The sequence below is a fragment of the Mus caroli genome, unplaced genomic scaffold, assembly GCF_978045245.1.
Source record: "Mus caroli unplaced genomic scaffold, Mus_caroli_1 scaffold_2, whole genome shotgun sequence".
NCBI classification, from domain to species: Eukaryota; Metazoa; Chordata; class Mammalia; order Rodentia; family Muridae; genus Mus; species Mus caroli.
This window is the reverse complement of record NW_028227257.1, coordinates 11,547,429-11,571,880: the sequence shown is the minus strand read 5'-3', so window position 1 is coordinate 11,571,880 and position 24,452 is coordinate 11,547,429. Positions and strand designations below refer to the sequence as shown.

Below are 24,452 nucleotides of genomic sequence, written 5' to 3'. Positions count from 1 at the left end.
ATGACACGCTAGCTAGCCAGTGAGCCCCGAGGATCTCCTGCTGCCCCCTCTACTGGAATTGCAGTATGTGCCTTCACGCCTGGCTTTTTTTTTTTTTTTTTAATTGAGTTCGGGGGATTCCACTCGGTCCCTTGTGCTTGTAGTCCTTGACTCACTTTAAAGTCATGTTTAATACCAATGTTCAGTAGGCACACATCCCTGCAAGCAAGAAGAAAATGTGCCAAAAGTGGCCACTGCTGCCAAAGACCAAGGTGATAGGCAGCTTTTACATCTCCATTTTTGTCTTCTTCTCACAAGAATTTGTCATAGTTCAAACATGTCCAACTGGGCAGAAAGTGCCTTGGTGTGGAGACCTCTGCTGTTGGAGTCTGAGAGCTGGCTGTTACTCATAGTCCTCTTGCTGTTGGGGAAACCCTTTTGCCGCCCCACCATCCCATCCCTTGTCCCAGTGAAAGCATTTCAAGCTGTTGTCACCGTGGCTGCTGTTGGTGCTTTGGCCCTCAACACTGGTGGCCTCCTGTCACCCGTGAGGACAAGGGACTCACCCCGAGCTGCTGCAGAGCCACGCACGCCGCCTGCTGGACCTTGGCATCACTGTCATTTAAGGCATTAGTGTAGTACAGCAGAGCCTGGGAAAAGAAACCAGGATTGGCCTGAGTCCGCAGGGCAGGCCCGGGCCCCCAGCTGGGTCATGCACACTGCAAACATTCCAGTTAGTAGACTCAGACCCAGACTCAGCCCGTCTCCAAACAAAACTTGGGGGTGAGACCTGTCAATCTGGCCAGCTATATTGTCAGGTGGATGACCCCCAAAATTGATCACCTTTTCCCGGAAGCGCTTGTTCCTGGCCGCGCTGGCTAGGCGTGTTCTGGCCGCCCTGCACAGCCTCGGGGGTCCGTCCAGCTGCAGAAGTGCCCAGGCTTGAAGTGTCTGGGGCAGTGGCTGCAGCTGGCTTAGACACTTCCCATGCAGCTTTCTCAGGGCCTTGGCTGGGCCTGCACAGCTCAACTCCTCAATGAGAGTCACTGGAAGACAGGAAGAGGCAGGTGCCATTGGGCAAGGCTTAGCCATATTAGTCACAGAGGGGACTCCAAGGCAGGGAGAGGCATCGCTCCCTAAAAATGAGCAGAACCACAGGCCAGCCGCGGCCCAGTGGTACACACCTGAAGTCCCAGCACTCGGGAGGCTGAGGCATACGGGTGGTGATTCGAAGTCAGTCTAGGCTACACCGTGAGACCCTGACTCAAAAAGAAACCAGAATAAGCCTAAATTTCCAGGCTGCCTCCTCTCCCTGGAGCTGGTCTGGACTGTTCACCTCCCTCTATCAAGTTCCACCATAGCTGGCTGTGATCTCACTCCATCCCAGTTTTGACAGCTAGAGGGAGAGTTACAGGGGCTCTGAACAGTGGGGAGCCAGAAGGGACCAGGGTATGCTGTAACTCGCTTCCAGGTCATAGCCACCACTAGGCCCTACCTTCCTTGGTGAGCTGAGCGAGGTGTTTCTCCAGGTCAGAGATGCTCTGCCGCTGCAGGTAGCTGTGGAACTGGAACCAGGTGACCACCTGCTCTTCCTGAAGCCCTGCTGGGACCAATAGTCCACCACAGCCCACCACTTGCTCCAGGAGCCTGCGACACACTGGCAGAGGGAAGGGCCATGAGCAGAGCTGAGGCCTCAGCTGGCCTCTCAATCTATGTCAGCTGAAAGGGACTCTGGGAAAGGGGAGCCCCCTTGCAGTCAGCAGACTCCCTGGTTCTAGGACCTTCTCTACCCCAGAAGTTGGTAGCACTTGCCAGTAAGGTTTGACTCGGCTCCAGCCCTTTTCCTCTTTTAGTTATTTAAAACCACCACAGTGGGCTGGATCCCAGCTCCAGAGCCCTGCAACAAGCTGCCCAGAGAGTGGAAGGAACTTCCAGACTTCAGATGCCACCCCCCACCTCCCCCGGACAACCTTCACTTGCTCCACAGGAAATGCTACAGCTGCCTTCAGGAAGTATCCAGCCTGATATCAGGACACCTGGATGGCACATGCCTGCACACCTCCCTGTAAGAACCCTTGAAGGCTTGGTGGAAGGCACGGGGATACAGGGCCTGCTTTCCTAGGGGCGGGGCAGCGAAGACATGCACAGAGCTAGGACCCCAGCTACATCACTGCCATTCCCCCTGGGACAAGGCAAGCAAGGATGACCCTACCTATTTCCAGCTGGCCGGGGTACTTCCCTCGGACGCGATGCAGGAATGTCTTCTTGAGCTGGCTCAGGAGTGTGGAGGCAGGGCAGGCCAGGACACCACCAGGCTGCGTGCACCCCTGCCACAGTGCCAGGCCACCCTTCCTGTGAGAAGCCTGTGGGATGACTAAGAGCCAACAGCTGCTCAGCAGCCTGGGCAGGAGCACCAGAAACCTCTCCACAAGGACCCAAGGTTGGAAGTGAGGGCAGGAGACCCAGTACAGGGACCTCCTCTCAGGCCCCTGTCACCCCAAAGGAACAGTCTTGGCTCCAAGCACCTTCCTAGTCCCTGCTCACAAGATCAGCCAAGCACTGCTGACCTGACTAGGAAACTGGACTCCCCAAGTTTCAACAAGTGCACAGGGGGAGACAAAGAACGGCGGGGGCTGGTGAGATGGCTCAGTGGGTAAGAGCACCCGACTGCTCTTCCAAAGGTTCGAAGTTCAAATCCCAGCAACCACATGGTAGCTCACAACCATCCGTGATGAGATCTGACTCCCTCTTCTGGAGTGTCTGAGGACAGCTACAGTGTACTTACATGTAATAAATAAATAAATGTAAAAAAAAAAAAAAAAAGACCAGAGGTGACAGCCATTCCTTGGAGGGGACACCAGCTTGTGGGTGGGACTGGCTTCAGTGAACCAACAGTGGCCTTGGCAGTATTCAGGGACAAACCAATGTGCAAGGTGTAACCTACCTGTCAATGGAAGAGGGAGGGAGGGAGGGAGGGAGGGAGGGAGGGAGGGAGGGAGGGAGGGAGGGAGGGAGGGAGGGAGGCAAGGCCTTGGGGGTGGGGCTGGTGGCTACTTACTCTCTTCAACCGACCTGGCCTTGCTGACCTGCTCAAGGTCAAGGTCTGAAAGCACTTCCAGAACCTGCCTTTGCTGCACTGCTTCCTCTAGGAGGCAGTCCTCCACCATCCTTGATAAATTAGGGGAAGCCAGTTTCTAGAATCAGAGAGATATGCAGGTTACCAAGCATGCACATGTCTGCCCACAACTACCCACAGCTGCCCTGTCCTAGAGGAAGCTTCTAGACCATAGCCTAAGCTATTTCTTTTCCCCAAGCTGAGCCCCCAGGGTCAGCCCACCCAAGTCCAGCTAGGCATCACAAAGCAGGGGAAAGACGGCCAACATCTGAGGGCATCTGGATCCCTGGGAGCAGCGCAGCAGGAGGTCCACCTTGGATACTTTGTGAGGTTGAGCCAGTTTGGACTGGTGCAGTACCTCCATGTGTACATCAGAACTACCTGCTTGGGCCAGGACTTGGCTCTCTGAGACCCATGCGGTTCCTCACCTCCTGCCCCAGAGTCTCCATGGCCCTCAGGGTGGGCTCCTCTTACCTGGCCCAGGCTCGTCACTGCCTGTGACCCCAGTCCCCACCCTGGCCAGGTCCCACCCAGACACCTGAAGCAAGGCTTTGCAGACTTGAAGGTGGACAGTGAGCAGCGTGTCCAGCTCGGGGGCACCAGCTGTGAGCTCGCTGGGTGACACCTTCAGTGATGGCCGTGGAGGTGGGGGGCTGTCCCTCCTGAGAAGACAAAAGAGCTGAGTGACCATTAGATTAGCAAAGGGACACCTTCCCTGACACCTCCTCCCACCCCAACTCCAGATCAGAGACAGGGCTTCTCAATAGAGGCACGGAGGGGAGAGAGAACTGCCTGGATAGCAAACAGATGTGCAGGGCTGGGCTTCCTGGGAGACCTGAGGCTGTGACTCCCTCTGGAGGGTTACCAGAGCCTCAGTTTGCTCTTCTGTGAAGTGGGCATGAACCCTTGACCTAGGGTTAGTATCATGGTTCACAAGGCAGAGCTGAGCCCCCACCAAAGCCCAACTGGCTCACCACACTTGAGAAGGTAGCGCACTTGGAATCTCGCTGTGGGACCACTGGCTTAGAGGATAAGGTGGAGACTGTCCCCTTCTGTAATGCCGAGGTCTGGGGATTAGAAGTGGCCCTGATCGAGGTAGGTGGTAAGACAGAGGTGGATGGTGGTCCAGAGGGAGTGGTGGGCAAGGCAGGTACTATGGAGGTTAGTCAGCATGACAGCCACTGAAGTCAAGGTCAGAGTTTGGCTGTGTGCTGCTGTTATTGCCTGAGAAACCCTCAGTGACCATAAAGATTTGCTGTGTAGGCCGGGCGTGGTGGCGCACGCCTTTAATCCCAGCACTCGGGAGGCAGAGGCAGGCGGATTTCTGAGTTCGAGGCCAGCCTGGGCTACAGAGTGAGTTCCAGGACAGCCATGACTACACAGAGAAACCCTGTCTCGAAAAGCCAAAAAAAAAAAAAAGATTTGCTGTGTAGAGATAGTGCCGTGGAGAGAAAGTGCCATGCACAGTGAAACTACACAAGATGGGGCCAAGGACTCTCAGACTAGCATGGAGCTATAGCAATCCAGAGGTGTGCCCATTTGGGGTGCACTCACTCAGGAGCCTGGGAGCCCCCAAACAGGGACAGTTCATCACTGGCAAGGTCGGCATTCAGAAAGGCAAAGCTCTCAAGGATACAGTCCATCAGGCTCTGCGCCGACACAGGTTCCGACTGTACCCCTCGGGGCTGTGGACAAACACCAGGATGAGGGCTCTGCCCTCCCACACCCAGCCATAATGTGACAGCCCCAGCCCCAGCCCCAGCCCCAGCCCCAGCCAGCCCAGCGATGGCTCGGGTCTCAGCAGGATGAGCCTGGAATATGGCACTTCCAGCAACCCTACCAACACAGCCTGAGACAAGGGGACATCGAGAGAGAGAGAGAGAGAGAGAGAGAGAGAGAGAGAGAGAGAGAGAGAGAGAGAGAGAGAGAGGAAAGAGAGAGATCTGAAAGTCCCCAGATGGGGATGACGCAGGGCAGGGCTCCCCCACAAGGAGGCGCCACTCGGTCACACACTGCAGCCCCATGCCTCATCTCTCAGCAACCCCACAAACCTGCTCTGCACTCACTCTTGCTGACAGACACCCTGAGGAGATTCAGAAGCTGTGGGTGAGCTGTGGACGGGAAGGCATGCGGGAGCCACTGCCCACTGCCATTCAAGCCGTCCAGAGACCTCTGTCTCCAAACCAGGGCTGCCCGCAGGGCCAGTGTACCAGACCTCAGTCCGCATCAACCACACCCAAGAATAGCCGGACAAGACTGCAAATGCAAAGCAGGGGTTCTCAGCTGAGCCCACGGGGCAGGCGTGGAGGGTGGGTGTCTGTCAGCAACAACAAAATACTAAGCCTGGGAGTAAACACTGTGAACACGTGTGTGTGTGTACGTGTATATGTGTGTGTGTGTGTATGTGCGTGTATGTGCACACATGGATGGGCACATCAGATTCTTGTGATTTGAGGAATTATGTTACCAAACCAGCAAATGCTGACCCAGGGATCCCAGTGCCACAGCTCAAACTCCCAGCCAGTAAGCACAAGGCCCACATGTGCACTTCTGTTTATAAAGTTTTCCTCTTCCTTTCTCGTGTGTGTGTGTGTGTGTGTGTGTGTGTGTGTGTGTGTGTGTCCAGAGGAGCCACATAAGAACAGCCTTGGGTGTCATGCCTTAAGAGGTGTCTGCCTGCCTTGTTTTTTTATTTTATTTGTGTTTGAAGCAAGACCTCTTCCTGGGGCCCAAAGTATGACAATTAGGTGCCCATTGAGCCCCAGGGATCCCGTTTCTCCTTCTGCAGTGCTAACTCGCTTGCCACCAAGCCTGCCTTCTCTCAATGCAGCCCTGGGGGCGGGGGTGAACTCAGGTCCTCTTGTTTGCACAGGAAGTACTGACTGAGCTCCGCAACCCCGAGGCCAGCTTATCTAGCAGTCAGTGAGGAGGCCCGGCAGCTCTCCACACCTCCTGCCTCAGGGAGGCTCATTAGCTCTCAGGCTCTCACCATAGACACGCCAGAGCTTGTGCTTGGCACTGTGAGCCCAGCGCTACACATGAGGCCATCCACACAGCTAACCTGCTGACAAATAGCACAGGTGGCCAAACATGTGACAGTGACCAGAAAAAGGGGGGCAGTCACAGGGACGCTGAATACGGAGCAGACAAAGCCTGTGCATTGATCTGTGTGTGTGTGTGTGTGTGTGTGTGTGTGTGTGTATGTATGTGAGTGTGAGAATATGTGTGAGTGAATGTATGTGTGTATGAATGTATGTGGGGGGGTATGAGTGTGTGTGTGTATGTGTATGTGAGTGTGTGTATGAGTGTATGTGTGTGTGCGAGAGTATGAGTGTATGTATGTGTATGTGTGTGAGAGAATGTGTGAGTGTATGTGTATGAGTGTGTGTGGGTATGAGTCCAAGGCCAGCCTGGGCCTCTTAGCGAGAATCAAAGTCTATGGACGCTCAGCGGATGATTTCCCTTAGAAGCCAAGCTGAAGGTGGTGACCTCTCATTTTTATTGTCTTAGCTCTTTTCCAGAAAAGAGAAGTGTCTCGATGGTGTCCTGAATGACTGTGCTATTGCGGGGTCATACAAAGTGCTTGTGACTCTCAGAATACGGGAGTGTGACAGCAGCTGTGTGCCTGTGACCCACGCATAATACTGGAAAAGAACAAATAAAGGCGGCAGTTCTTCCTCAAAGTCTTGCTCCTGGCACACGAGGACAGGGCCTTGTTAAGGTGGGAGGCAGTAGATTCGTTCTCTCAAGGCACTAAACAGAATAGAAGGAGAGAAGCCTTCTCTCAGCTGTACTGGTATGAGAATGTGAAGTCCAAGTGAGAATTTAGAGAGAGAGAGAGAGAGAGAGAGAGAGAGAGAGAGTTTTGAAGATGCCCATGTCATATAGTTCTGAGGGGAAAAAAGATAAAGTATCCTAGCTAAGAGTGAGCTCATGGGAACCTGTAGAAGTTGGTATGCGTGGTCTACATTTTATTTTATGTATTTAAAAATGTAAACAGAGAGAGCCATCCGTCCAGGACGGCAGCTCTGAGAGCCACTGAGAGAACTCCTTTGGCTGGGCAGGGGAAGGTTCTGGATGGCTGTAGAGATGAGGCTGGCAGGCAGCTGCAAGGCCTTCCATAAAAATCGCAGGCCCCACCCACCCACCCACATCCGAAGATTTTCGATGGAGCCAGGTTCTGGCTGGACACGGAGCAAATTACTCACTGTGCGCTCCGGCCTCCCCTTGGTATTCTCCTCCGAGGCCTTGAAATGTGGGGAACCTGAGGATGAGGGAGCCTCGGCCCGCCCAGGTCACATAGGGGCGAGGTTGGGATGCTAACCTGGGCTGGCTGCTGGCACCTGCTCCCTAGCCTCAGGCCCGCAGCAAAGCGGCGCTGCTGTCCCGTGTGCGGTGGGCATACCTTCAGCCGCTCCCTGAGGCCAAGGACTTGGTACTCCAGTTCCCTGAGCTGGGGCTGCGCAGGGTCTGCAGACCGCAGCAGGTCCAGGACCTCCTGCACAGGCCCCTCCACTCCGTCCCCCACATCTCCATCCTCCTGGCCCTTCCGGCTCCGTGGCACCATGGGGCTGTGGATGGGGGCGTCCTGCAGCTGGGCCAGCCTTTCTCCTCCCAAGTCCCTCCAGCCGGGCCGTTCTACAAGCACACCCCCGGCTGGGTGAGCCAGGCCTGGCAGCAGGCCCAGAGGTGGAGGCCCCTCCCTGGTCTCCTCTTCTGTGCAGGCTGCGGAACCCACAGGCACGGGCAGGAAGCCCACATCTGAGGTGGATGCTGAAGTACTGGTCTCAGTGTCTCTGGGGTCCTCAGAGCTGAAGGAATCCATCTCTAGTAGCTCCTGGCTCCGGCTCCGCAGGCGGGGACCCTGAAGTTCACTGTCAGACAGGTAGCCAAGGATGGAGGTGGCCCTTGGCCCACCCAGCAGCAAGGCCTGCTGCACTGGCTGCTGGAGAAGAGACTGGGAGGAGATGCAGAAGCAACCTCAGAAGCCGGCCCAGGGACTGTGATGCTCAGAATGATAGAGATCTGCCAAGGCAACGGGCATCCAGGGGTGCCGATGTCCTGTCACCCTCTAGCTTGAGCTTCCGGCCTCAAATTCATAGTTTCAGCCATGCTCCTGCCTCAGGACCTTTGTGCCTACTGTTTTCTCTGTCAATACAGAGCCTGAGCATACAGACCAAAGCAGATGGAGGGGTGGGACACCAGGGCACTTCAGGGCTTGGGAAGAGATGTGGCATCTGAGCTGGGACCCTCAGGGTTGAGAACGAGTGTGCAGGGAGGTTCCAGGACCTGGTACCCTGGATGGGTGCAAGCTTGGGACAGATGTTCCCACTGAAGAGTGTTTATGGACTGTGGCTAGCTACCACAGCACTGAAGGGACCTCCATCTCTGTTGAGTAAACACATAGTCGCATGTGGGGCCGTGTGTCGGGGCAGTGATGGGGTCATCAAGAAAGGTCCCTGTGAGGAACCATCCCAAGGACAGCACCAAGAATAATGAGCTGTGCCTGTGTACAGCTTTCAGTCCCCAAGGAAAGGAGAGGAGGGTGGCCCTGCTCCAAGAAGATCTTGCCCCCTGGAGGTCATAGGAAAGAAAGTTGAGTTCCTGTACAGGGCTCCAGATCACACTTCTGGAAGCTGGAAATTTCCCCAGCAAAGTGAGGCCAAGTCTGTGGCTGGATGGAGGACACACCCATGAACACACAGCACACATTTACATACATATACACACATCACACACAGACACACAGCATACACATACACATATACACAGCACACACAGACACACAGCACACACATACACATATACACAGCACACACAGACGCACACACAGCACACACAGCACACACAGACACACAGCACACACAGCACACACAGACACACACAGCACACACCACATACACACCACACACATAGCACACATATACACACACAGCACACACAGACACATATACATAGCACACACACACAGCACATATATACAGCACACATACACACATATACATACATACAGCACACATACACACATACACATATATACAGCACACATACACATATATACAGCACACACACTCATATAACTCACACACAGCACACACACACACACACATGCTCAAGCACACTCACACACCATGGAGGTCCCAGACCCAGCTCAATTCCCATGGCCTCAAGCAGTGGAAGACAGAGCCACACAAGCCCTGCAGCCCCAAAAGCTGAACCCCTTGATTCTCCCCGCCCAGCCCCCGAGAGCACCTCACCCTCCCGGGAACAGGCTCTCTCACCAAGTAGTATTTGTCCCGGAAGCTGGGGGTGCTGGGCGGCGTCCAGGTATATAGGGAGCCCTTCCTGCTGCCCATGGAGAACCTGCCAGTGGGACTGGGCGACACCAGGCGGCACTCAGAGTCCAAGGGGCTGCAGGAAAAGAGCAGAGACCAGCAGGGTCTCAGGTGGGACCAAGGGCTCTGCAGTCACAGGCAGCTCCTTTGTCTTTCAAAGGAACTCTGTGGCTCCTTGCCACAAGCCCGTGGGCTGCTGAGAGATCTGTGGCTGGGTTATTCACACGGGATGGAAATGGTGGTTCTGAGACAAGGAACTTGCTTGGACAAGTACCCCTCCAATAAGCAGAGCCAGAACTGAATTCACCCAATTTCCTCCCATCCCAAAGCCTTCAAGTCAGCTAGCACTGATATTCATGATACCTTCAGAACTTAGTGGACTTGGCTCAGGGAGGCCAGGGAACAGCGTGGCCCTCAGCTGAGGATAGTGCCACACCCACCAGGAGAGCCAAAACCCCAGAGACCCGAGGGACCTCCACCTGAGGGCTGCAGGACTCAGAACTTAAGGCTGGCCGGCCTAGGGTGGTGTGCACTTGAGGGCATCCTGAGTGACTGAACTGAACTATGTCCTTAGCTCTTTCCCACCCTGCCACATCTGCTCTGGGGACAGCGAGGGGCACGCTGGAAATGCAAGAAAGATGGCTCCGCTTCTGACAACCCTAGAGATCCTGAAGGTGGTGCAGGTGGAGCCCCAAACTCAACAGACTGTTCTGAGCCTGGGCCCCATAGTGTGGGACCTAGTGGAAAGCCTCAAGGTGACAGCACAGCCCTGGACTGGAAAGGTCGGGATGCCCAACCACAGGAAGCCTGGGAAAAGGCCTGCATGGGCAGAAGAGAGCCCCTCTGAGAAATTAGGCAAGAAGAACTGCCTAGAGAGTGGCATGAGACAACTGGAGCGGCCATGTGTCCAAAAGGGAGTGGAACTCAAGGTCACAGGAGGCACGGGGGCGGAGGGGACAGGGCCGCTGTAAAGGTCAGGCCAGCCTGGCTGTGAGGACAGGATGGGGTGGTGAGGACAGAGATGGCTATGCAGGAGTGGGTCTGGAGAGTGTGAGGCTCCTGAGGAGCAGGCAGGACCACTTGGTTTCACTGCACCCAAAGCTGGGGTAGCCAGCCTTGGTGACGGCAGGTGGCTGTGCACAGCCACTGAGAGCCGGTGGCACAGCCGCTGAGGGTGGGGGCACAAACACTGAGGGCAGGGGGCACAGCCACTGAGGGCAGAGGCAAAGCCACTTAAGGCAGGGGGCACAGTCACTGAGGGCGGGGGCACAGACACTGAAGGCAGGGGGCACAGACACTGAGGGCAGGGGGCACAGACACTGAGGGCTGGGGTACAGCCACTGAGGGCAGGGGGCACAGACACTGAGGGCAGGGGGGCACAGACACTGAGGGCAGGGGGCACAGACACTGAGGGCAGGGGGCACTCACTTCCACAGCAGCTCCAGCTGCAGTTTGATGGTGCCCAACTCGGTGATGTCCACCACCACAAGCTGGGGCCGGGCCGTGAAGAAGTCTGCGACGTCACATGTCACCGCACCCACCACCATTGAGCTCAGGCCTCGAAGCTCGGTCACCTGGGCACGATGGACAGGACGGTGGTGCCTGAGCCTAGCACCCAGACTCCAGGCCCCGCCCTGGGCCCTGCCCCACCTTGATCTCCAGGTTCTCATGCACCGAGGGCACAAACACCCTCTCCTCTTCATCCCAGGTCTGGCTGTCATCTGGCTCTATCCGGCCCTTCAGTCGCCATCGCTGACGGCCCAGGCGCATGAGCACCTGCAAGGAGGCACAGAAAGAGGTACAGGGGCAGCCCCAGAGGAATACACTCAGACCTGCCCCAGACCTCCCTCCCAGGCCTAAGGTCCTAGACCTCCCAGGACCTCCCTGGCTGTACCTCATACTGGTCTCCGGGACAGAGGCGTGCATAGCCCACCAGGCCTGAAACACAGAACTGGATTAGTCCTCTCCACCCTGCCCAGGACCCAGGGACCCAGGGGTACAGGGGTCTGCCAGGTAACATGTGAAGGACAGGAGGTTTCAATGGTCAAGAAGGTAGAGGGGATGATACCATATCTCAGAAAGCAGTGAGCCCACCTCCTCTCACAAGTGCCGGACGCTAGACCCTGGGACTCTGGCCACACTGCCCATCCTTGGCAGGCTCTTGGGGCACCTAGGAAGATCTGATACCCAGCACAGCCTGGCACGACACTCACCTTTCATCTTGACATGGAACTCGCCCAGGTGACCTTCCAAGGTCCCCTCTATGAGGCACATGTCCTGCAAGGTATACAATGGGATCAATCACTTGACAGCTCCACCCACTCCCAACAGCCCAGAGCAAGGGCAGAGAGTCCGGCCCCACCTCCAGGCACTCCTGTAAGCTTCGGCCCAGCTCCTGCAGGCTCTCCCGGGAGGCTCGGCTCTGCGTGCTGTTGCTGAAGGCGCGCTGCATGTTGGAGGCTCCGTCTCGCAGCCGCCACTGGATGCAGTAACCTTCGTAGAGTTCATCCACCTGCAGCAGACATGCGAGGCTGTGAGCCACACCGAGGGACAGCCCACGTCAACCATCTGTTCCCCCAAGAACTGTCCCCCGGACCAGCCTTGCCCTGTGTTCCTCATGACTCTAAGCCCACCCACGTAGCAGCACCTAGGATCACTCACACACATTTGAGCACGGTAGACACTAGTGACTATGTCACACACTCTCCCTGCCCGAGTCCCAACTGTGGAATGGAAGGTTGGCTATGACAGCTGCCCACCCTGTAGGTCTGGGGAGGAACGTGAGTTCGTGAAAGTGTTTGCAAACTGACTATGTTTTCTAAAAAGCCTAAAGGAAGGTAAGAGTGTGTGCACACGGCCTTAATCTCAGCACTCGGGAGGCAGAGGTGCAGCTCTCTGTGAGTTCAAATCCAGCCTCATCTAGAGAGTAAGTTCTACAACAGCCAGGGTTACACAGTGAGACCCTGTCTCAAGGAGGAGGAGGGTGAGGGAAGATGACTTACTGGGGGGACTGTTAGAGCCTTCCAAGACCAGGCTGTAAGTCCTCTGTACCAATCAGTGACAGAGCCCCAAAGGCCCAGGGAGCATGGCTGCTCCTCACACGGGGCTGGGCCTGCTGCCAATCACTATGGCTCTGCAGCACTGTCCACCCCACATCTCCGCAGCTGTCCATGGCCACCAAGTTTGATACCCATGACACCTACTGCCTCCATGTAACACGCCATGGTGCCCAGTGACACCCCACGGTACCCAGTGACACCCCATGGTACCTGATGGCATCCCATGGTTCCTAGTGATACCCATCATGCCTGGTGACACCCCACGGTACCCAGTGACACCCCCACGGTGCCTGTGACACCCCATGGTACCCAGTGACATCCCATGGTGCCCAGTGACATCCCATGGTACCCAGTGACACCCTACGATGCCCAGGACATCTCCCATGGCTTCCCCCAACTCATAAGAGATACTCACATGACTCCCTGTGACACGTTGCTCCCATTATCCCCATAACACCCTCCCCATAACACCCTCCCCATAACACCCCGTGATGCTCGAGCCACCCACCTTGCTGATGTGGAACTCCACCTTCCGGATGTGTCGCTCCACCAGGCGCAGTTGCTTCCCCCAGAATAAGAAAAACTGCTTTAGAAGCGACCAGGTTCCCACACCTCACCCCCTCCCCAGGATCGGGGTACTGAGCTCAGACGTCAGAGAGGCTGGCCGTGGGACTCAGTTTCTCTGCTTGTAACGTAAGAGGAAGCTCGGGTGTTCTGCCCAAGTGCACCTGGGATGCAAGGCCACACCAGACAGTCTGACCACACAAGGACACGGGCTCACCTTGTCCAGGTCATAGTAGAAGGCCTGCAGAGAAAAGGAGAATGTCAGCCTCAGAGACCTCTCACCACAGGGACACCTGCGCCACCACAGGGGCACCTGACCTTCAAGGACAAAGCCAATGCCTGCCCCACTCATGGCCACAGACACCCGGGGGGAAAAACAAACTAAAGGCATGCATTATGGAAAAGCCAGTTCTAGGTCTGGCACTGTGTCCCTGTGTGTCCCAGGCAAGTTACTCAACCTCTCTGGACCCCGCTTTGTTCTTTTGTAAAATAGTATCAGTCATTGTGATGGTCAATATCGACTGTCACCTTGACAGGCTGTATCTATAACCACCTTGAAGACGATCGTGCCTGGGAGGGAGTTTCTAGATTTCATCAGTTGGGGTGAGAAGATGGACCCTAAATGAATGTGGTGGTGCCCCAGAGACTGGGGTCCTGGGCTACATAGCAAGGAGAAAGCCAGCTAAATACCAATGTCCAACTCACTCCGCTTCCTAGCTGCAGCCGCAACGGGCTGCCTCACCCTCCGGATGTCTCGCCTTGAGCCGAAGCTAGCCTTTTCTCTCTTAAGCTGTTTAATCTTGTCACAACAAGGTGGGAAGGAGTAGGCACACAATGGACCTCCAGATCAAAAACTTCAAAGTTCAGCTAATAAATGAAGCCTTGGGCCAGCGGGATGGCTCCATGGGTAAAGGTGACTGCTGCCAAGCCTGATGATCTGAGTTCAGTGTCTAGGACCCACAGTTGTCTGCTGACCTCCACAGGAGTACTGTGGCAGGTGCATGCCTGCTTGCCTCCTCTCCCTCACACAAATAAACAAACAAATAAATGTAACATCAAAAAATGAGGAACTGGGAAGGATCTGAGATTTTTGAAGAGGTGTTCTAATTCAGGCTTGTTGGAAACCCACAAAACTCTCCCTGTGGGGTTCAGGCACTCTGTCCTAGATGTGGGGTTCCCTTCCTCCCCCGACACTGGTGTGGTATAGCATCAGGCAGTGGAGACTTCTGAGACGGACCTCTTTATACATTGTCTACTGAGAGAGACTTCTAGACGGAAGAGAGTAGGGCATGCTGTGGGAGCCACCACTCCCCCTTGGGGTTAGGTGGTACTAGGAGTGACTGAGGGCTCGGTAGTGCCTCTCCACTCTCTCTGTTCTTGCCCTCACCCAGTCGCCTACTGAGGGAGGCTCCGTGTTCAACAAGTTCTGCCCTCCCTTGTGGCTGACACCCACTCGAGACTGAGCCTTCCATCCCGCCCAACACCCTAGTCTTCCGAGTCAGTGGGAGCAGGGACCCAGAGAGGGCTGGAAGCTGCTTTGATATACAATCTACTGTTTCTCCCCCTTTCTGAGATTGAATCCAGCCCATCCTGAAGGCTGGACATCCTGAGGAGGGACACAGGGACACACAGCTGGGAAGAAGAAGTCCAGAGCTGGAAGAAGAAGTGACAAGACACCAGCTTTGCTCCTGGTGTGTGACCCAGGCAGGCTGGGTGCCACTTTCACCAGGCAGCAGCTGGTGGCGTAATCTCTTTTGTAGAAGTCCTCCAGCCGGGACTGCTTAGACCTCGATTTAAACTCTGATCTCACTTCAGGACCATCCGGACTTTTGGGGTGTCCCCTGGGTTCCCTTAGTCCTGTTAACACATTGGCTAAATCTCCCCCTTCTGCTTTCCACTTTTAATTTGGCTCTTCTGATTGGCTTAGTAGGGACAGGGGGCTGGACTGACTGGGGACACAGAGTTAAAGAATGAGAAGGATCAGGGTGACTAGAGACTGAGACAAGGGATCCCTTGTGGGAGTGGCTGCCCCTAAGCAGGTGAAGCACAGGGCACCTACTGATGACCTCAGCTTCTTACAGGGTCACAGGCTTAGAGAGAGAGAAAAAAAAAAAAGTTGTTGCTTGTTTGAAGATCAAGTTTAACCGGGCATCCTCTCATGATGGTGGTGTTGATACGCTGAGCCCTGAATCTGCCAAGACTGAGTCTGGGCTCAGACGGCACCACGAGGTCTACAGAAAACTGTCACCTTGGACACCACAACATACAGGCTCAGTCTGGGGCAGGTGCAGGGCCTGTAGCAGAGAAATGGCCACTTGCCTGAATAACAGATTTGTCTGAAGGGCAAATCTGGAGATGGGGACCATCAAGACCTCTACAGTCACCTACCCCTACAGTCACCCGTCTGACAGCTCCTCCCAGAACCATGGTGAGGAAAGCTCACCACAAATACCACAGGCCTCTGGGTGGAGACCACTGACCATCTTTTGGCTGCTGTGAGCTAAAAGCCACTCACCAGCCTGGAGCCCCTCTGGGTGTCCGTGTGGCGTCCGCACAGGTAGTCCAGTTCAGCCTGTTGCTCACACAGATGGTCCCTGCAGGGGAGGGAGAGGGGTGGGTTGGAGCAGAGTGGGGGAGTGGGCTAGTCTTCCCAGCATACGGGTTGGCCAGCTCCCCTTAAGGGGATTCCTCTGTTACCCCAGAAGCCCACAATTCAGTCTAGCTGTTACTAGCACGTTGTGAAGATGGCTATATATATAGAAAGGCAGGGGAAGTGGGGGGGGGGGCTGAGGAAGGCATGAGGGAGGGAGGCGGGGCCAGAGGCTGTGAGAACAGCAGAAGGCTATCAGGGAAGAAGGAAGATGAGACATGGAGCCAGGGGGGGAGAGGAAGGAGGATCCTGGAGGAAGAAGGGAGCACCCAGTGGGAGAGAGGACCCAGGTGGAGTGAGGAGGAAGGACTAGTATGGAAGGACAAGAGAGGATTCATAAGCCGGGCGTGGTGGCGCACGCCTTTAATCCCAGCACTCGGGAGGCAGAGGCAGGCGGATTTCTGAGTTCGAGGCCAGCCTGGTCTACAAAATGAGCTCCAGGACAGCCAGAGCTATAAAGAGAAACCCTGTCTCGAAAAACCAAAAAAAAAAAAAAAAAGAGAGAGAGAGAGGATTCATAGAGAAGGGGCGATGACCCAGGGGGAGGGAGTACCCATGGGAAGGGAGGAGGGAGGACCCAGTGAAATGTTGAGTAGTGGAAGTAATGAAGACTGCAGCTGAGGTGAGAGTGGCACCTGGGAAGGGAAAGTCCCTTCCAGTGACAACCCAGGCTGTCTGACCACACTGGCCAGCTCTGCCCCTCCTCCCTGATCCTGACAAGAGGGGACCCTCCAACCCAGATCCCAGGGTGCTGCAGAGGGCTTCTAGTGTCCTGGGTGGACAACAAGGAAGCAAGAACCCAGATCTGCCTGGCCAGGGCTCCCCTTTCCAGGGTTCCTTCCCTCCATGAGACCTCAAGACCAAGGACTCACACCTGTTTCAGGAGAATCCCCAGCCCCAGCACTGTCTGACAGAACCTTAGCCTCTCCGACACTGAGAGCATTGTCTCAGACTGAGAGTCTTGAAAACCTGCTCCTCTCAGAGCACCTTCTATCCTCCCTTTCCTTGGGTCAGGGTGGTCTCTGCACTGACATTATGGAACTTAGGTGCCACTGTATGTGGGAGATGCCTCCAGAGGCCATTCTCTTGTAGGGCTAAGGTGTGTCCTTCCTGCTATGATGGTTTCTGCCCCAATCCACAGTTCTCTCTCGGTCTCTCTCTGTCTGTCTCTGTCTCTGTCATTCTCTCTCTCTCTCCCCTCTCTGGGTTTATCTAATCAAGATAAGAATGCCTTCGGCTGCTGGGCAGTGATGGTGCATGCCTTTAATCCCAGCACTTGGGAGGCAGAGGCAGGCAGATTTCAGAGTTCAAGGCCAGCCTGGTCTACAGACAGCTGGGGTAACACAGAGAAACCATGTCTCAAAGGAAAAGAAAAAAGAAAAAAAAAAAGAAGAAAGAAAGAAAGAAAGAAAGAAAGAAAGAAAGAAAGAAAGAAAGAAAGAAAGAAAAGAAAGAAAGAAACCCTTAAGAACTGGAGAGATGGCTCAGTGGTTAAGAGCACTAACTGTTCTTCCGAAGGTCCTGAGTTCAAATCCCAGCAACCACATGGTGGCTCACAACCATCCGTAATGAGATCTGATGCCCTCTTCTGGTGCATCTGAAGACAGCTACAGTGTACTTAGATATAATAATAAATAAATCTTTTTTTATTTATTTTTGATTTTTTGGTTTTTTGAGACAGGGTTTCTCTGTGTAGCCCTGGCTGTCTTGGAACTCATTCTGTAGACCAAGCTGTCCTTGAACTCAGAAATCCTCCTGCCTCTGCCTCCCAAGTGCTGGGATTAAAGGCGTGCCCACCACTCTGGGAATAAACAAATCAAGAAAGAAAGAAAGAAAGAAAGAAAGAAAGAAAGAAAGAAAGAAAGAAAGAAAGAAAGAAAGAAAGAAAGAAAGCCATTGGCTGCCCCAGCAAAGGAGGGACCCTGATGAGCCTGTTCATTTCGGTTCAAACTTGTCCTGTGGGGACTCTCCTGCTCTCCCAGCTGGGACACCAGTGCCCCCTCCAGGCTGCACAGAGTTCACCAGGCTGGAGCCCAGCAACATCTATCCCTATGCAGAATAGAACCAAATCTCTTCAGCCGCTGTTTCCACGGCCACCTCTCTCCTCTCTCCTCTCCATGCCTGTTCCTCCCCAATCCACTCCTGGCACCTCCTCACCCCCACCATGTGCAGCACATCCACCGCCACTCTGTGCCTGTCAGAGGATCTCAAAGCCCAGGCCTGAAGGCCTGATTGCCTCCTTCCTCACCTCAGAATCTTCCATGGCTCTGTGATGAACAGCAAAGGCCTCCCACAGCTCCCATAGCCCTGTCCCCTTGTCCCCTTTGCCTGCTTCCCTTGTGCTAGGGTCCCTGCTCTCTGAGCTTCTGGCCTTTCTGTTATCTTCTTCTCCTGTGGCTGTGCCATGGCACACCTGCCCAGGGACGTCCCTTTAAAACATGTTAGACTCCTTCCTGCATCATCTGATTCCTCCACAACACTTATACCGCCTGACATACTTCTCAGTACCATTGTCTGTCTGTCTGTCTGTCTGTCTGTCTGTCTGTCTGTCTGTCTCCCACTGGAGACAGTGCCACACAGAAGGGCTTGTGTACTCCTTAAGCTCCAATAACTTGCCATTTGTTCTCACTTCTGCCCAGCCAATTGTCAGTCTCTGGTCCAAGTTCCCCTGACTGCCTCACCCCAACCTCACCTCAATGCTGTGTGAGCTGAGAGCTGAGATCAGAGCACAGGCTCCCAGCCAGGGTTTCTGCACGTGCCACCCTGTACATAGGATGTCAGGCTCCAGAGGCCAGCATGGTGCTGACAGCCGTCTTTCACATCCTCAGCAGTCCCAGACCTTGTGTGACAATCCATCTACCATGAGACCAGAGACTGTCGACCTGCCTCCCTGCTGTGGCTGAAGTGGTAGCAGCCATATGCCCTGTATCTCTCAGACAGACCCACCATCCCCAGGGAGAGGTGGGAAGGGCACGGGGCGGGGGGGAGCTGCTCCCCACTCACCTGAGGCCTCTCTTCAAAGCATCAAAGATTTTCTTCACTTGCTGCGGCCGGGGATCCAGGCACAGCGGCGAACCCTTGCGCAGTGTTCTGTAGGCCTTGGGGGACTTGGCTGGCAGCCGGGACCGCACAGAGTTCCTGTTGATGGACTTTCTGTGGGAGGGGACAGAGAGTCAGGACAGCTGGCTGGGCTCCACTTCCATCACCTCCACGATGAGTGGTCTTCAGAAAGCTGGGGTTCTTGGGGCCTCAGTTTCCTCATCTGGAAAATGGGAGGCCTGGGTTTGACAATGAAGAGGACAATAACAAAAGCTTAGCATCAGAAATCAGTGAGGATGCAGAGAAGCAGCCAGACCCCATGAGTGGCAAGCATGCTCTGTGCAGGCAAAGCAGCATCCATGGGGCTGAATCCTAGCCCCGAGGTTCCTACAGGATGGAGAGAGAATCTCTGCACACTGTGTAAATGCTTTTACCTGTCGACAAAAAACGCCTTTGGCCAATGAGATCAGGCAGGAAATAGGAGGAGGAGGTTCCAAGTGAGATGGGGTAGTGTGTGTGTGGGGGTGTTCATTCTGGGAAAGAGTCAGGCATGGGAGATTCACCTGGAGACAGACCAGATGCATGAAACTGAGATGGTAACCAGCCATGTGGCACTCAGAATAGAATAAATTGGATTACTGAGATATGAGTAGTTGGGGAACAAAGCTAAGGTACTAGCCTAGACATTTATATATGAAATATTAAATCTCAGAGTTGTTATTTCAGGGAACTTAAGGGCAGATGGGAAAAGCTGCAGTTAAGCAGGACACAGGCACCTGCTCAGCTCCGGCTTCTCCTGAGGCCTTCCCTCAGGCACGGACCCCCAGCTTCTCCTGAGGCCTCCCTTCAGGCATGGACCCCCAGCTTCTCCTGAGGCCTTCCCTCAGGCACAGACCCCCCAGCTTCTCCTGTGGCCTTCCCTCAGGCACAGATCCCCAGCTTCTCCTGAGGCCTCCCCTCAGGCACAGACCCCCAGCTTCTCCTGAGGCCTTCCCTTAGCCTCAGACCCCCCAGCTTCTCCTGTGGCCTTCCCTCAGGCACAGATCCCCAGCTTCTCCTGAGGCCTCCCTTCAGGCATGGACCCCCAGCTTCTCCTGAGGCCTCCCCTCAGGTACAGACCCCCAGCTTCTCCTGTGGCCTTCCCTCAGCCTCAGATCCCCAGCTTCTCCTGTGGCCTTCCCTCAGGCACAGACCCCCAGCTTCTCCTGAGGCCTCCCCTCAACCTCAGACCCCCAGCTTCTCCTGAGGCCTCCCCTCAACCTCAGACCTCCAGCTTCTCCTGAGGCCTTCCTCTCAGGCATAGACCCCCAGCTTCTCCTGAGGCCTCCCCTCAGGCATGGACCCCAGCTTCTCCTGAGGCCTTTCCTCAGCCTCAGACCTCCCAGCTTCTCCTGTGGCCTTCTCTCAGGCACGGACCCCCAGCTTCTCCTGAGGCTTTCCCCTCAGGCACAGACCCCCAGCTTCTCCTGAGGCCTTCCCTCAACCTCAGACCCCCAGCTTCTCCTGAGGCCTTCCCTCAGGCACAGACCCCCAGCTTCTCCTGAGGCTTTCCCCTCAGGCATGGACCCCCAGCTCTGCTCATTCACTTGTAGCATCTTAGTGGCCTTAATTGATATAGGGAGAGCCAGCCTGAGAGTAGGTGGCACCATTCCCTAGGCTTGGGGACCGACTGTGTTGGAGCAGAGAAAGCTGGGCAGTCAGTCTGCTCACATTCATTTCTCTCTGCTCTTGGTTACAGAAGTGATGTGAGTGGCTGCTTCAGGTTCCTGCCACCCTGACTTCCCTCCTGGGGTGGGCTGTGACCCAGAAGTGCGAGCTAAATATGCCTCTTCTCCCTAGAGTTGCTTTTTGTGAAGGTATTGTCTCACAGCAACAACAACCCAACCAGGACAGTGGGCTAACGTGTCTGTATGCACACGAGTGCCCTTGACCCGACAGAGGCCAGAGGACAAGGTGGGCAGCCCCCAGCAGGACTAGGCGGGCAGCCTTCAGTGTCAGTTTCAGCCCTCATCAGACTGGGTGGTCCTCACTGTTCCAGCCTCGGAGCTATGATGCAACCATGTCTGGAGCCAACATCATGTTGCTTCTTAAAAGAAACCCACTAGGCCTTCTCAGCAGCTTCATTCACCCCAGGAGACAGAAGACTGGATGCTAGGGGCAAGGAGAGGCCAGTGGCCGAGCAAGGTGAGGACCGAGAAGAGTGGTTGGGGCAGCCTGGCATCCACCCCATTCAGACCCATCACTCATGGCTGTGGGCTTCTGTTCTCTGAAGAGAAGGAATAAAAGCTTAGTTAAGCCTCTGCCCTCTTTAGTCAAAGCAATTTCCCTGGTGCTAGCACGTGCCCCAAGCCTCCATGTGTCATCTGTAAAACAGGGAAGCTGAGTCCCCCAGTTCCGTGATTGGCACAGGAAAGCCAATCATTAGTAGGTGCTTTATCCATGTGAGCTACCATGAACAACTCAAGAAAGCCAATCATTAGTAGGTGCTTTATCCATGTGCGCTAACACGAACAACTGCATCCAAGCCATGTCTCTCCTGCACTGGCAGTCTGGATAATGGATGCTAGGCTTGCAGTGTGCTATCCCTAAGCAGGGAAGGCTATGGCCATGGGGCAGGAGAATGGAGACACCTGGGGGGAAGGACCAAGTCCCAAGCCCTGCTCCAGGAACAGGAGGGCCAAGCAGGGTGTGGGGCACAGGGCACAGGGCACAGGATGGTCATTCGCTACAGAATGGTCAGTTTAGGTTGCAAATCCTCAACATGGTCCTGAGACTGCTGCTCCCTGCCCAAGCCCATCCATGCTGCTGGTCCCCAGGACACGCCGAGGATCTGCAGCGCGCTGTGGCCCTAACGACTAGGAAGGCACCCAGGAGGCTCAAAGCCAACGTGAGCAGGTTAGTGAGTTCCCACCTTAACAAAGACACAGCGAGCGTGTCTCAAAAACCAAACCAAACCAAACCAAACAGACAGTCTCATTTGTTAGATAAGTGCCATCAGATGGCTCTCTGCCTCTGGGGCTCATCAGCTCTGGGCTTTTGGGGGTCACCTACACCTGAAGACCTGGCCTTCCTAATGTCTCTAGATTTGTTTCCTTTTCTCTCCCTTCTTTCCTTCTGTCTTTCTTTCTTAGATAATATCTTTCTGTCACCAAGGCTGACCCCAAACTTCAAACTCACAGCAATCCTCCTGCCTCTGCATCTCAAGTGCACTTATAAAAAACCAGTCCGTCCAGATAGGAGGTCACTGAGCAGCCCTAGTGGTCCAGTCCCCCTGGGGGTTGTGGTCCACAGCTAGAGGCAGAGAATTGTGGCTTAGTGAACCAGGCAGAGGGGCGGGGCACAGGGACACAGCTCTGCTCTTTCCTGGGCGCCAGAGAAAAGCCACTAGGCTAGTTCCTGCTGGGTGAGATGTTGATCATTCCACAGGTGGGAGACACGATGCAGCTTACTCAAGCCCTGTCTGCTTGTCACTCTGTTTTGGGACCAACCCACGCCCCAAGTCCCTGAAACTGACAACCCAGCACCACACCAACCCACCCTGACCCTGGGGGGAGGGGGGTGCTGTGCCTGTACTCAGCCCCTGTATTCAAACCCCAGACTCATAGCTCCAAGCTTTTAACCCACTTCACCTCAGTCTCCTCCCCTGTAGAGGGGGATAATGAAGTCTGCCCCTTGACAGTCATGACAATCATGCAGCAGACATTTGCTGAGTCCCCGATATATAGCAACCACCATTTCAGGGGCTAGGACAGGAAAGAGCAGTCACCAAGAGACAGACACCTGCCCGGAGAGATACAGGCCAGCTGGCACAGTCAGTGTCTGGCTCTCCCACCACTAAGCTGTGTGGCCCTGGGCAAGTGATGGAGTTTCTCTGTGTTGCAATTGTCTCTCTGTGAAATGGGGTCCAAGGCTGATAAACAGCAGGGACCACATGCCTGTCAAAGCTAGAGAGAGGTTTAGAGCAAGCCTGTCAAATAGCACCTCATGCTGGGAAGGAAAGAGAACAAAGTGGGCAGGGAAGGGGGCTCCCCCAGTGGGCAGAGAGGGGGCTCCCCCAGGGAGAGAAGTGACTGGGAAAGGGCGTGCCAGCATTGCCCAGTTCCTGATTCTGATGCTCACACAGGCCATAGCCCCCCCTCCCCCTCCCTCCCCTCCCCCTTCCCTGGAGCCACATCACCCACCTCTTGGACCGGGCCCTCCACAAAGTAGCCATCTCAGGCACGGACAGACAACACTGCACACAAGGGGCCAGGTAGGTTCTGACAGGTGAGATTCCAGGCAGCCAGAACAGTGAGGTGGGAGGTAGCTCTGGGTGGAGCTGCAGCTCACTTCAGGGGCTCACCGTGCCCCCCTAGCTCACCCCTTCCCTCTCCCTCTGCCTCTCCCTGGGCTCCGGAGGCTCTGAGCCCAGCTGTGTCGCTGAGCCTCTGAGGTCAGTGGCTCCGAGGGCTGGCACGGCGCAGCCCGGATGGTGAAATGAGGCGCCTGCTGCATGGCCGGCTGGTGTCACGGGCTGGGAGTAGTTCTGGGGGTGGATGTGTCACCAGCCCCATGAGGGCTCAGTAAATATTAAACAGCCCCAGGCCTGCCAGACAGGCTTCCAGGCACGTGTGGCCTGGTGGCCGGTGCTCACAAGCAATCAAGCAGGCTCTGCTGTCACAACTGTCCTTAGCCTCACGGTGGCTTGGTATGTAGCTGGCTGACAGGGCCCTGCTCACATGCTGAACCTGCCCCAGCCTCCAGGCAGGGTAGTCCCTGGACTGACTGCATAGACTCCTGGCACAGAAATGAGGCTGACCATGGTCCTGCCCCATGGTGCAGGGCAGTGGCAGCCTTGCTATGCTAAGGCTCAACTCTGTGTGCTTCGAAGCTTCATTCCCCATCATTCCATGGGTCTTTGAGCCTGTCCCCAGGAACAGTTTAAGAACCAAGCTTTCTGACCTACCCCCACTCCTGGTTTCAGAGGTGCCTCCCTGACAGTCCTGGAGGATAGCCCCGGATGCCATGCCTGTCAGTGGGTCACTACTGGCTCACTCACTGTCAGCACCTGACCAACCCCCTTCCCCCAAGCCTGGAAAGGGAAACGGGCTTTATTACAGCAATCAATTACATCTTAGTACTAAATTCGATCAGATAACTTCCCCAAGTAAACTCTATCTGCGAGGTAGAAAGCCGTGGCCAGCCCAAGAGTCAGGATGGGACAGGATGCTGTGCCCCACCCTGAGTGGAGCCCTGCTGGGTCATTTGGTATTATCCACCCTGGGGTGGTCCCCTCACCTCTGTGTCTCTGTTTGGTGAGCAATCTGGAATCAGGGGTAGGGCTGAGGTCTGAAGCCCAGACACGGGGGAGATGGACAGAGGCAGGAAGTTAAAAACAGTTATGCAGGGGCTAAAGAGACCCCCCCCCCAGCAGGTAAGAGCACTGGCTGCTCTTGCAGAAAACCTGGGTTGGATTCCTAGCACCCAAGTGACAGCTCAACTCTGTAACTTCAGTTCCAGGGGGTCCAGCGCCCTCTTCTGGCCTCTTTGGGTACTGCATGCATATTGTGCACATACCATGCAGGCAAAGCACAGGTAGACATAAATTAAAAAATAAATCTAGGGGCTGGTGAGATGGCTTAGTGGGTAAGAGCACCCGACTGCTCTTCCGAAGGTCCAGAGTTCAAATCCCAGCAACCACATGGTGGCTCACAACCATCCGCAACGAGATC

At 55.1% G+C, this 24,452-nt stretch overlaps 1 protein-coding gene across 1 annotated transcript in view; it reads right to left on the bottom strand.

Annotated features, from left to right (window-relative positions):
- Positions 1–24,452, bottom strand: part of Ripor3 (RIPOR family member 3) — a 75,206-nt gene that overhangs the window by 2,620 nt on the left and 48,134 nt on the right. Inside the window, exons 5-22 of the mRNA XM_021156450.3 lie at positions 18,706–18,855; positions 15,568–15,646; positions 13,270–13,293; positions 12,997–13,050; positions 11,792–11,941; positions 11,643–11,706; positions 11,324–11,367; positions 11,080–11,205; positions 10,858–11,003; positions 9,376–9,505; positions 7,500–8,051; positions 4,649–4,779; positions 3,633–3,756; positions 3,038–3,173; positions 2,192–2,353; positions 1,475–1,636; positions 823–1,025; positions 546–629 (exon numbers count right to left, since the gene is read on the bottom strand). Of these exons, the coding sequence (XP_021012109.1) occupies positions 546–629; positions 823–1,025; positions 1,475–1,636; positions 2,192–2,353; positions 3,038–3,173; positions 3,633–3,756; positions 4,649–4,779; positions 7,500–8,051; positions 9,376–9,505; positions 10,858–11,003; positions 11,080–11,205; positions 11,324–11,367; positions 11,643–11,706; positions 11,792–11,941; positions 12,997–13,050; positions 13,270–13,293; positions 15,568–15,646; positions 18,706–18,855 (2,521 nt within the window). The remainder of the gene's footprint in view (positions 1–545; positions 630–822; positions 1,026–1,474; positions 1,637–2,191; positions 2,354–3,037; positions 3,174–3,632; positions 3,757–4,648; positions 4,780–7,499; positions 8,052–9,375; positions 9,506–10,857; positions 11,004–11,079; positions 11,206–11,323; positions 11,368–11,642; positions 11,707–11,791; positions 11,942–12,996; positions 13,051–13,269; positions 13,294–15,567; positions 15,647–18,705; positions 18,856–24,452) is intronic.